Source organism: Somniosus microcephalus, unplaced genomic scaffold (assembly GCF_052327205.1).
Source record: "Somniosus microcephalus isolate GS21.2 unplaced genomic scaffold, FLI_Smic_1.0 unresolved_chr7, whole genome shotgun sequence".
Taxonomy (NCBI): domain Eukaryota; kingdom Metazoa; phylum Chordata; class Chondrichthyes; order Squaliformes; family Somniosidae; genus Somniosus; species Somniosus microcephalus.
In genome coordinates this window covers 13,242,456-13,255,409 of record NW_028225185.1, presented here as the reverse complement: position 1 = coordinate 13,255,409, position 12,954 = coordinate 13,242,456, and the positions used below count along the sequence as shown (strand labels likewise).

Genomic DNA, 12,954 nt, shown 5'->3' with positions numbered 1-12,954 from the left:
CCACATCAGTGGTGGTTCTTCGGAGGTGGGGTGTGTCGGTAAAAGTTGAGCGAGGGCATTGTATCGGCCGAGGCTCAGTGGGTGGCACTTTCTCTCTGGCCTCAGTCAGAAGGTTGTGGGTTCGAGCCCCCACTCCGGAGACTTGAGCCCATAATCCAGGCCGACACTCCCAATGCCAGTACTGAGGGAGCGCCGCACTGTCGGAGGGGCGGTACTGAGGGAGCGCCGCACTGTCGGAGGGGCGGTACTGAGGGAGCGCCGCACTGTCGGAGGGGCGGTACTGAGGGAGCGCCGCACTGTCGGAGGGGCGGTACTGAGGGAGCGCCGCACTGTCGGAGGGGCGGTACTGAGGGAGCGCCGCACTGTCGGAGGGGCGGTACTGAGGGAGCGCCGCACTGTCGGAGGGGCGGTACTGAGGGAGCGCCGCACTGTCGGAGGGGCGGTACTGAGGGAGCGCCGCACTGTCGGAGGGGCGGTACTGAGGGAGCGCCGCACTGTCGGAGGGGCGGTACTGAGGGAGCGCCGCACTGTCGGAGGGGCGGTACGGAGGGAGCGCCGCACTGTCGGAGGGGCGGTACTGAGGGAGCGCCGCACTGTCGGAGGTGCCGTCTTTCGGATGAGACGTTAAACCGAGGCCCCGTCTGCCCTCTCAGGTGGACGTAAAAGATCCCACGGCCACTATTGGAAGAAGAGCAGGGGGAGTTCTCCCCGGTGTCCTGGGGCCAATATTTATCCCTCAACCAACATCGCTAAAAAACAGATGATCTGGTCATTATCTCATTGCTGTTTGTGGGAGCTTGCTGTGTGCAAATTGCCTGCCGTGTTTCCCACATTACAACAGTGACCACACTTCAAAAAGTACTTCATTGGCTGTAAAGCGCTTTGGGACGTCCTGAGGTGGTGAAAGGCGCTGGAGAAATGCGAGTCACTAAGGGTGGAGTCCCCGGTCGTCATTTAGCCTGTAACCACCCTGGGGAACCGTGAGAAATCTGGGGTCGGGGCGGCGATGGAGCGTGACATTTGAACATAAACGGGAGCAGGAGGGGGCCATTCGGCCCCTCGAGCCTGCTCCGCCATTCAATGAGATCATGGCTGATCATCCAAATTCAGTACCCTGTCCCTGCTTTCTCCCCATATCCCTTGATCCCCTTAGCCTTAAAAAATATATCTAACTCCTTCTTGAATATATTTAATGAATTGGCCTCTACTGCCTTGTGTGGTAGAGAATTCCACAGATTCACCACTCTCTGGGTGAAGAAATTCCTCATCTCTGTCCTAAATGGCTTACCCCTTATCCTTAGACTGTGACCCCTGGTTCTGGACTCCCCCCGCCATCGGGAACATCCTTCCTGCATCTAGTCTGTCTAGTCCTGTTAGAATTTTATAAGTTTCAATGAGATCCCCTCTCATTCTTCTAAACTCCAGCGAGTATAAGCCCAATTGGATTGGAGAACATAATAAACAGGAGCAGGAGTCGGCCATGCGGCCCCTCGAGCCTGCTCCGCCATTCAATAAGATCACGGCTGATCATCGACCTCAACTCCACTTTCCCGCCCGATCCCTCGATTCCCCGAGAGTCCAAAAATCTATCGATCTCGGCCTTGAATATACTCAACGACTGAGCCTCCACAGCCCTCTGGGGCAGAGAATTCCAAAGATTCACCGCCCTCTGAGTGAAGAAATTCCTCATCTCAGTCCTGAATGGCCGACCCCTTAATCCCGAGACTGCTGCAAACACCAGGAGGGCAAGTAAAACAGTCGAGGCTGAAACAAAACCCGTCGATCTTTGTTGTTTTGGTTGGAATGAAGATCTGAAATGAGTCACGGCGACTGTCCTTTCACTGCCCCTCCCTGTTACACCACGGGGCTGTCCCAGGCGAGGGGGTTGGGTACCCACGTGCAACCAGGCATTGTTCCTTCCCCATCCGTCTCGCTGGAGCCGTGTTGGCTTCACGCGCGAACCCAGACGATGGGCTATTCGACTGTGGGGGGGCGTCGTGCCCGATCCAAGGGAGGGGGGTAGAGAGCCAAGGTGGGAGTCGCTGGAGCCCGGCTTTGCTACTCGGACACACCCCACCCCCACGGCTGGTGTTGACCGAGCGCAGTCGAATCCCGGTTTTATTTCCCGGGATTTTTACCACTGAAACCCGCAGATTCCCTCCCCCAGTCCCCGAGAATTGGAAGCCGCCTGCCTTTGCAGCAGGGAGCCCCCCCCCCCCACATTGCGGCATCGTGGTTGTGGCGCATGCTAAGGTCCTTCGTGCCTGCACCCACTCACTGCCCGCCCGCCCAGTAACCGGCCGAGAGCCCTGGGCGGCAGATTTCAGCCGGTCCTGGGTCTCTGGTCACTGAGGATGGGACAGGGTTAGTAACCCGAGAGTCTGGCGTCTGCGACAGCTCCTGCTCTCGTGGGATAAAAATAATTTAAAACCATGTTTGGCCACGGACTTCGGAGGGACCAGAGTCTTATTTTGGTTTCGTTAAGACTGTTGACACAGACACATAGCCTTGCGCATGTACGCACACACGTGCACGCTTGCGCACAAACACACTCGTACGTATGCGCAGACACGCACTCTAGCGCGCACACAAAGCTCTCGCACGTACTCTCGCGCATGCACGCACACAAACACACTCGCATGTACGCGCACACACTATCGCATGCAAGTGCACATAGGCTCACGCACACATTCTTGCTCACACGCATGCATTCTCGCTCGCATGCACATTCTTGCTCGCATTCTCGCACGCATGCACACTCGCTCGCACGCATGCACACTCGCTCGCACGCACGCACTCTCGCACGCATGCATTCTCGCTCGCATGCAGGCACACATTAACGCATGCACACATGCTCGCTCGCACACATTAACGCTCGCACGCACATTCTCACTCGCACGCACACATTAACGCTCGCAGGCACACAGTCTCGCTCGCTTGCACACACTATTGCCCTCCTCGCGCATGTCACACACACACATACACAAAATGCCATGGACGCACACTTGCACACCTCCCCGAAAAGCATACATGAAGACAAACAAAGTTCATCTGTGTGGCTGCTTTTCACGTAACAGAACGTTCCAAGGCGCTTCACAGGAGCGATAATCAGACAAAATTTGACACCGAGCCACGAAGTAGCAGGACAGGTGACCAAAAGCTTGGTCAAAGAGGTCGGTTTGAAGGATTCAAAGACACAGACTCGCATACGATTAAACACAACTCTCTCAAAGCTCTGTTCATTTATTATTTCCATTTGGTACAGTTCAGTGTTGCTTTCCAAACAGGCTGCGACCGCCCCGGATTCCCCCAGGCAGCGGGCGGACATCCCGCCCCCTCAGTCGAGGCCGCTCTTATCTCGGGCACTGGGTGGAACTCGAGAGCGGCCTGGGGGAGCTGTGAGTCCGACAACTGATTCCCCCGCGCGCCCTGCACCCCCCCGGAACGAGTTGCTCCAGCGGGCAGGACTCTGCTGTGTGCGCTCCTTAAACCGAACCCTGCGGGGGGGGGGGGGGGGGGGGGGGGCCGGAATCTCCCCCCCGATGGCTGAGAGGGTTCGGTGCCCCGTGGCGCTAAGTCGTACTGTGCTGAATTAGCTCAACTCTCCTGGGGCAGATTGAAGGGCTCCTACAACTGAGAGAGGGAGAGAGAGCGAGAGAGGAAGAGAAGAAATCAGCCGGGGGTCCCGCTCCTGCTCACTCGCCAGTGCCCGCCTCTGCGAGGTGACAGTCTGTGTTGGATGCCGGCCGGGGACAGCATTGGGCTCGGCGGCGACGCACCCCATAGTCGAATAGCCAGGTGCCACTCCAACGACCAGGCCCAATCGCTACTTGGGCCAGGCGCTGGGTGTCTGGGAGGTGGTGCTCGGTGCCACTGAACTGCACCCGAAGGGTTGGGAGTGAAGAAACTTTGGTAGTGGTTGGTTGGTTGGTTGGGATGAGGGGGGGGAGGGAATTCCTCCTCGTGTTTCCCTGTCCCAAATCGGCAGGCAGATCCCCCATCTCCCTCCCAGGCGGCTGAAACCTGGAACTCACCGTGCTGGGAGGAAGAGCAGGATCCCGCGTGTCTCCCGCCCACCGTAACAGCCAGTTGGTTTGTTGCAGTCGCACCCGCCCAATCCCATGACTCTCCTTAGAGCAGAGAAGGCTAAGGGGAGATTCAATGGAGGCGTTCAAAATCACGAGGGGTTTTGATGGAGTAAATAAGGAGAAACTGTTTCCAGTGGCAGGAGGGTCGGTAACCAGAGGACACAGATTGAAGATAATCGGCAAAAGAGCCAGAGGGGGAGATGAGGAGAATGTTTTTTACGCAGCGAGTTGTTGTGATCTGGAACGCGCTGCCTGAAAGGGCGGTGGAAGCAGATTCAATAGTGACTTTCAAAAGGGAATTGGATGAATGCGTGAAGGGGAAAAATTCACAGGGCTGTGGGGAAAGAGCAGGGGGAGTGGGACTAATTGGAGAGCTCTTTCAAAGAGCCGGCACAGGCACGATGGGCCGAGTGGCCTCCTCCTGCGCTGTGTGATTCTATAACGTCAGTTGGTTTATTGCCAAGGGCAGCACACAGCAGATAAAACCCCCTCCCGCTCACCCAGCCAACGCTCTGCCTTTTGTCGGATTGTTCAGCAGAGGAACGTCTGCGGACACGGAAACGGGGTGGGTGGGGGGGGAAAACACAAGAGTCCAGCGGGTTGAGCCCAGGCTGTTTCCCCGCGGGTTCAGGACGGAGAGAGCGGAGGGGGCTCCTCTTCGTCCGAATCGAATTCCACTGCCTCGTCCCGCGCCCAATTACCGCAGCCGTCAGGAATCCACCCGGAGCTGAAAAAAGCAAAAGTAATTTGCGTGGTGGGGGGGAAATTCAAAATAATATCTGAAGGAAGGAACCCGCATTTATACAGCGCCGTTCACCACTTGGGAACTCAGACAATGTGGCACTTACAAAGTCTTGTACACCTAATCCAGGCCGACACGCCCAGTGCCAGTACTGAGGGAGCGCCGCACTGTCGGAGGGGCAGTACTGAGGGAGCGCCGCACTGTCGGAGGGGCGGTACTGAGGGAGCGCCGCACTGTCGGAGGGGCGGTACTGAGGGAGCGCCGCACTGTCGGAGGGGCGGTACTGAGGGAGCGCCGCACTGTGGGAGGTGCCGTCTTTCAGATGAGATGTTAAACCGAGGCCCCGTCTGCCCTCTCAGGTGGACGTAAAAGATCCCACGGCCACTATTGGAAGAAGAGCAGGGGGAGTTCTCCCTGGTGTCCTGGGGCCAATATTTATCCCTCAACCAACATCACTAAAAACAGATGATCCGGTCATTATTACATTGCTGTTTGTGGGAGCTTGCTGTGCACAAATTGGCTGCCGCGTTTCCTACATTACAACAGTGACCACACTTCAAAAAGTACTTCATTGGCTGTAAAGCGCTTTGGGATGTCTTGAGGTGGTGAAAGGCGCTGGGGAAACACGAGTCTTTCCGTCGTTTGTTACTCACCTCCTGAGCTTCAGGTAGTGTTCCGCCAGCTTCTGTTTCTCCGGGTCGGCGGGAGTCGACTGCGAGGGAGGCCGGGTCTTGGCTGCTTTCCTCCGGCCTTTCTTCTTGGCCTTCCCCCCCTGCTCCCCTCGGGAACCTGCGAGGCGACAAAGAGACGCTGAAACGGAAGATCGACCGAGACGCACAGGATAGCGCCAAGAAAAATGTGACAGACAAGGTGAGGTACCCCCCCCGAATGGATAGGTGACGGCTATGGGATGAGAGGATTGTCCCGTGAGGAGATTGGGCCGATACTCTCTGGAGTTTAGAAGAATGAGAGGTGATCTCATTGAAACATGTAAGATTCTGAGGGGGATTGACAGGGTGGATGCTGAGAGGCTGTTTCCCCCTGGCTGGTGAGTCTAGAACCAGGGGTCACAGTCTCAGGATAAGGGGTCGGCCATTGAGGACTGAGATGAGGAGGAATTTCTTCACTCAGAGGGTGGTGAATCTTTGGAATTCTCTGCCCCAGAGGGCTGTGGAGGCTCAGTCGTTGAGTATATTCAAGGCCGAGATCGATAGATTTTTGGACTCTCGGGGAATCGAGGGATATGGGGATCGGGCGGGAAAGTGGAGATGAGGTCGATGATCAGCCGTGATCTTATTGAATGGCGGAGCAGGCTCGAGGGGCCGAATGGCCGACTCCTGCTCTTAATTCTTCTGTTCTTTTCGGAGTGAGGGGAAGTGGGGACTTTGTAACCTTTGAGGGGGTAGGGAATGGTGCAATGTGTCTTGGCTTGGCTATAGATAGAAACATAGAAGAATAGGAGCAGGAGTCGGCCATTCGGCCCTTCGAGCCTGCTCCGCCATTCAATACGATCATGGCTGATCCTCTATCTCAATCCCATATTCCCGCTCTCTCCCCATACCCCTTGATGCCTTTTGTGTCTAGAAATCTATCCATCTCCTTCTTAAATATATTTATTTATTAAATATATGGGAAGTTATGTGTCCTCTTCCGTGAAGACAGAACCAAAGTATTTGCTTAATTGCTCTGCCATTTCCTTGTTCCCCATTATAAATTCTCCCGTTTCTGACTGTAAGGGACCTGCATTTGTCTGAAAAGGAACTATTCGCAGGGCTATGGGGGAAGAGCAGGGGGGAGTGGGACTAATTGGAGAGCTCTTTCAAAGAGCCGGCACAGGCACGGTGGGCCGAATGGCCTCCTCCTGTGCTCTTATCGTTCGGTGACTTCAACGGAAGGAGGATGTAGCGAGTGGTGTTTGGAGCTCGCAGTTTCCTGTTCTCCCGCAATCATCCCCGCTCCCCAATGGTCTGAGAGAGGGGTGTCTGCGATTGTGTCGTCACGGGCAGCGAGAGTGGTCCACCGTGAGCCTCTGGGCTCCATAACCCTGTCCCCGTGAATTCAACGTGCATTTATATAGCGCCTTTAACGCAGTAAAAGTCCCAGGGCGCTTCACAGGAGCGATTATCAGACACAAATTTGACACTGCGCCACATCAGGAGATATTAGGACAGGTGACCAAAAGCTTGGTCAAAGAGGTCGGTTTTAAGGAGCGTCTTAAAGGAGGAGAGAGAGAGGCGGAGAGGTTTAGGGAGGGAATTCCAGAGCTCGGGGCCCAGGCGGCTGAAGGCACGGCCGCCAATGGTGGAGCGATGGAAATCGTAGATGCTCAAGAGGCCAGAATTGGAGGAGCGCGGAGATCTCGGAGGGTTGTGGGGGCTGGAGGAGGTTACAGAGATAGGGAGGGGGGCGAGGGCCACGGAGGGGTTTGAACACGAGGGTGAGAATTTTAAAATGGAGGCTGTAACGTTCCCTCCCCTAGACCGACCCTGCGCGAAGCTACGTTCCCGTTACCTGGCCGCGTCCCCTCGTGTGCGGGGAGCGAGGTCGTCGGCCGCGTGTCCGTGCTCGAGGCCCTGTCGGCAACTGCTGCCGGCTCCGTGTCCTCGCTCGCCGCCCCCGCCTGCGGCTGCCAATGTGTGGCCGTCGTCGTGCTGCTGCGACCGGACGAGGCGGTGGGGTCGTCACCCCCGGGTCTGGGGACAAACATCAAACTGTCAGCAGGCCAGGCCAGGGGAGCACGCTTCATTGTTACGTCTTAAAAGGGCTTCACAGTGAATTAGCGTCGGAAGGGCAGTGACTGTTGTTACGTGGGCCAACACAGCAGCCATTTTGCACCAACTAGGTGCAAGGAGAAGAATGGCCAGTTAACCTGTTTTAATTGTCAGCCGTGGCTCAGTGGGTGGCTCTCGCGCCTCGGAGTCAGAAGGTCGTGGGTTCGAGTCCCGCTCCAAAGACTTGAGCCCATAATCCAGGCCGACACTCCCAGTGCAGTACTGAGGGAGCGTCGCACTGTCGGAGGGGCAGTACTGAGGGAGCGTCGCACTGTCGGAGGGGCAGTACTGAGGGAGCGCCGCACTGTCGGAGGGGCGGTACTGAGGGAGCGCCGCACTGTCGGAGGGGCAGTACTGAGGGAGCGCCGCACTGTCGGAGGGGCGGTACTGAGGGAGCGCCGCACTGTCGGAGGGGCAGTACTGAGGGAGCGTCGCACTGTCGGAGGGGCAGTACTGAGGGAGCGCCGCACTGTCGGAGGGGCGGTACTGAGGGAGCACCGCACTGTCGGAGGGGCAGTACTGAGGGAACGCCGCACTGTTGGAGGGGCCGTCTTTCGGAGGCCCCCATCTGCTCTCTCGGGAGGATGTAAAAGATCCCACGGCCACTATTGGAAGAAGAGCAGGGGGAGTTCTCCCCGGTGTCCTGGGGCCAATATTTATCCCTCAACCAACATCACTAAAAACAGATGATCCGGTCATTATCACATTGCTGTTTGTGGGAGCTTGCTGTGCGCAAATTGGCTGCCGCATTTCCTACATTACAACAGTGACCACACTTCAAAAAAAGTACTTCATTGGCTGTAAAGCTCTTTGGGACGTCCTGAGGTGGTGAAAGGCGCTGGAGAAAGTCTTGCTTTCCACAACGACGAGATGAATGATAGTTAATCTGTTTTCGGGCGACGTTGTTTGCGGGAGGCATGTTGGCCCAGGACAGCGGGGCGAACTCCGCGAACTCTCCCTTTGAATAGGGCCGTTTGGGCCTTTAAGAAACTGGAGGAGGTCGACCTGGGGACCTGGTTTAACGTCTCTTCTGAGGCGTGAGCTGTTTGGCCAGGGGAGGCGCAGCGGCTGAGCCCTGACTCCCCCCCGTCCTAATGCGGCCGCCGGCTAGCAGGGGCCTCCCCCGGAGAGCGATGGCGGCGGGACAACAGGGGAAGCGGCGAACCATGGAAGAAAGGAATTCAATCCCGACGGGGACACTCTCCCCAATGGGACGTGCGGCCACTGACAGGACCGCCGCAGTTCCTCGAATCCGCCACACGGGGAGGCCGTCGAGCTGATTGTGCCCTCTGGTGGCGGAAACGTGATATTGCGAGGCTATTGGAAAAATATTAATCAGGAACAGACAGGCTAATATTTCAGGGTGGAATCCTTCCTCGCAACTGAAAACTGGAAGAGGAGTGAGCATTTCAGCACTGTTGGGGGGAAAAAAACAGAAGTAGAGCCTTTGTCAGCTCTAGACTTGACTGGCCTCCCACGTTCTACCCTAAGTAAACTTGAGGTCATGTGAAACTCGGATTAACTCGCACCGAGTCCCGTTCGCCCATCACCCCCTGTGCTCGCTGACCTACACTGACTCCCGGTCCGGCAACGCCTCGATTTTAAAATTCTCCATCCTTTGTTTTCAAATCCCTCCGTGGCCTCCTCGCCCCCCCCCTCCCAATCTCTGTGACCTCCTCCAGCCCCCACAACCCTCCGAGATCTCTGCGCTCCTCCAATTCTGGCCTCTTGCGCATCCCCCGATTTCCATCGCTCCACCATTGGCGGCCGTGCCTTCAGCCGCCTGGGCCCCGAGCTCTGGAATTCCCTCCCTAAACCTCTCCGCCTCTCTCTCCTCCTTTAAGACGCTCCTTAAAACCGACCTCTTTGACCAAGCTTTTGGTCACCTGCCCTAATATCTCCTTATGTGACTCGGTGTCAAAGTGAGTTTGATAATCGCTCCTGTGAAGCACCCTGGGACGTTTTACTACGTTAAAGGCGCTATATAAATACAAGGTGTTGTGGGAGAAACAAATACAAACAGCAATCACCGAGAGGGGTGAGGAATAAAGCAAGATTGTATTCAGCCCCACCCCGAGCCATTCAACGACAGCATGGCTGATCTGTAGCCTCACTCCATTTGTCCGCCTTCGCTCCAGATCCCTTAATTTGGCCAGCACAGGTCTGCCGATCTCAGATTTAAAATGATTAATTGAGTTTAGCATCTACTTTTAATGGGAGAGAGTTCCAAACTTCGACCATTCTTTGTGTGAAAGAAGTGTTTCCGAGCTTCTCCGCCGAATGGCCCGGCTGGCAAAATAGCGTCCTTTTTCGCTAGAATAACGCAGATTAGGTGGGCGATAGGATAGTGTCAGCCATGGCTCAGTGGGTCGCTCTCTCTCTCTCGCCTCTGAGTCAGAAGGTTGTGGGTTCGAGTCCCCACTCCAGAGACTTGAGCATAAAATCCAGGCCGACACTCCCAGTGCCAGTACTGAGGGAGCGCCGCACTGTCGGAGGGGCTGTACTGAGGGAGCGCCGCACCGTCGGAGGGGCAGTACTGAGGGAGCGCCGCACTGTCGGAGGGGCTGTACTGAGGGAGCGCCGCACCGTCGGAGGGGCGGTACTGAGGGAGCGCCGCACTGTCGGAGGGGCGGTACTGAGGGAGCGCCGCACTGTCGGAGGAGCAGTACTGAGGGAGCGCCGCACTGTCGGAGGGGCAGTACTGAGGGAGCGCCGCACTGTCGGAGGGGCAGTACTGAGGGAGCGCCGCACTGTCGGAGGGGCTGTACTGAGGGAGCGCCGCACTGTCGGAGGGGCTGTACTGAGGGAGCGCCGCGCTGTCGGAGGGGCGGTACTGAGGGAGCGCCGCGCTGTCGGAGGGGCGGTACTGAGGGAGCGCCGCGCTGTCGGAGGGGCGGTACTGAGGGAGCGCCGCACTGTCGGAGGGGCTGTACTGAGGGAGCGCCGCACTGTCGGAGGGGCTGTACTGAGGGAGCGCCGCACTGTCGGAGGGGCGGTACTGAGGGAGCGCCGCACTGTCGGAGGGGCGGTACTGAGGGAGCGCCGCACTGTCGGAGGGGCGGTACTGAGGGAGCGCCGCACTGTCGGAGGGGCGGTACTGAGGGAGCGCCGCACTGTCGGAGGGGCGGTACTGAGGGAGCGCCGCACTGTCGGAGGGGCGGCACTGAGGGAGCGCCGCACTGTCGGAGGGGCGGCACTGAGGGAGCGCCGCACTGTCGGAGGGGCGGCACTGAGGGAGCGCCGCACTGTCGGAGGCGCGGTACTGAGGGAGCGCCGCACTGTCGGAGGGGCGGTACTGAGGGAGCGCCGCACTGTCGGAGGGGCGGTACTGAGGGAGCGCCGCACTGTCGGAGGGGCGGTACTGAGGGAGCACCGCACTGTCGGAGGGGCGGTACTGAGGGAGCGCCGCACTGTCGGAGGGGCGGTACTGAGGGAGCGCCGCACTGTCGGAGGGCAGTACTGAGAGAGCGCCGCACTGTCGGAGGGGCGGTACTGAGGGAGCGCCGCACTGTCGGAGGGGCGGTACTGAGGGAGCACCGCACTGTCGGAGGGGCGGTACTGAGGGAGCGCCGCACTGTCGGAGGGGCGGTACTGAGGGAGCGCCGCACTGTCGGAGGGGCGGTACTGAGGGAGCACCGCACTATCGGAGGGGCGCTACTGAGGGAGAGCCGCACTGTCGGAGGGGCAGTACTGAGGGAGCGCCGCACTGTCGGAGGGGCGCTACTGAGGGAGCGCCACACTGTTGGAGGGGCAGTACTGAGGGAGCGCCACACTGTTGGAGGGGCAGTACTGAGGGGAGCGCCGCACTGTCGGAGGGGCGGTACTGAGGGAGGGCCACACTATCGGAGGGGCAGTACTGAGGGAGCGCCGCACTGTCGGAGGGGCAGTACTGAAGGAGCAGTATGGTGGGAGCGCCGCACTGTCGGAGGGGCCGTCTTTCGGATGAGGCATTAAACCCGAGGCCCCCGTCTGCCTTCCAGGGCTACGGACCAAGACCTGGGAAGTGGGATTTGGCTGGATGGCTCTTTGTTGGCCGGCACAGACACGATGGGCCGAATGACCTCCTCCTGTGCCGTATGATTCTATGTGAGGCTGTGGGGATCACTCCCAGGGTTGGTAGCTGAGGCAGAAACTCTAAACTGCCTTCTGAAGTGGTCCCGCAGATCAAAAAAAAAAATCACACGAGACTGCAGCGGTTCAAGGCGGTGGCTCACCACCACCTTCTCAAGGGCAACTAGGGATGGGCAATAAACGCCGGCCTCGCCAGCGACGCCCGCATCGCAATTCATAGAAACATAGAAGATAGGAGCAGGAGTAGGCCATTCGGCCCCTCGAGCCTGCTCCGCCATTCAATGAGATCATGGCTGATCATCCAAACTCAGTGCCCTGTCCCTGCCTTCACCCCATATCCCTTGATCCCTTTAGCCTTAAGAAATATATCCAACTCCTTCTTGAATATATTTAATGAATTGGCCTCCACCACCCTCTGTGGCAGAGAATTCCACAGGTTCACCACTCTCTGGGTGAAGAAATTCCTCCTCATCTCTGTCCTAAATGGCTTACCCCTTATCCTTAGACTGTGACCCCTGGTTCTGGACTCCCCGACCATCGGGAACATCCTTCCTGCATCTAGTCTGTCCAGTCCTGTTAGAATTTTATAAGTTTCAATGAGATCCCCTCTCATTCTTCTAAACTCCAGCGAGTACAAGCCCAATCGTCCCAATCTCTCCTCATACGTCATTCCTGCCATCCCAGGTGTCAGTCTGGTGAATCTTCGCTGCACTCTCTCCATGGCAAGAACATCCTTCCGCAGATAAGGCGACCAAAACTGCACACAATACTCAAGATGTGGTCTCACCAAGGCCCTGTACAACTGCAGCAAGACATCCTTGCTCCTGTACTCGAATCCTCTCGCTACGAAGACCAACATACCATTTGTCGTCTTAACCGCCTGCTGCACCTGCATGCTTACCTTCAGCAACTGGTGCACAAGGACACCCAGGTCTCGTTGCACTTCCCCTTCTCCCAATCTATTACCGTTCAGATAATAATCTGCCTTCCTGTTTTTGCCACCAAAGTGGATAACCTCGCATTTATCCACATTATACTGCATCTGCCATGCATCTGCCCAATCACCCAACCGGTTGCAAACTCAGGGAAGAGAGTTTTCCAGCCCGCTCAAGCTTTGGATTGCCGTAACCAGGTATTAATCTTTGCGTTGCGCTCCCCCACCCTCCTCACGAGGCTGAAGTTGAGTCTGAGGGACGGCGCATCCGGTTGAAAGTGCACTCGAGATCACTTTGAGGATGATCCTCAATCCCCTCTCATCTCTCCGACTCCTGTACTCGAATCC

General features: G+C 57.4%; 1 protein-coding gene across 2 annotated transcripts in view; it reads right to left on the bottom strand.

Annotated features, from left to right (window-relative positions):
• Positions 1 to 4,581: 4,581 nt before the first annotated feature.
• Positions 4,582 to 12,954, bottom strand: part of scnm1 (sodium channel modifier 1) — a 14,683-nt gene continuing 6,310 nt past the window's right edge. For both annotated transcript variants that reach the window (XM_085978669.1, XM_085978668.1), the window contains exons 6-8: positions 7,342 to 7,523; positions 5,484 to 5,619; positions 4,582 to 4,815 (exon numbers count right to left, since the gene is read on the bottom strand). In XM_085978669.1, the coding sequence (XP_085834795.1) occupies positions 4,716 to 4,815; positions 5,484 to 5,619; positions 7,342 to 7,523 (418 nt within the window). In that variant the 3' untranslated portion in view covers positions 4,582 to 4,715. The remainder of the gene's footprint in view (positions 4,816 to 5,483; positions 5,620 to 7,341; positions 7,524 to 12,954) is intronic.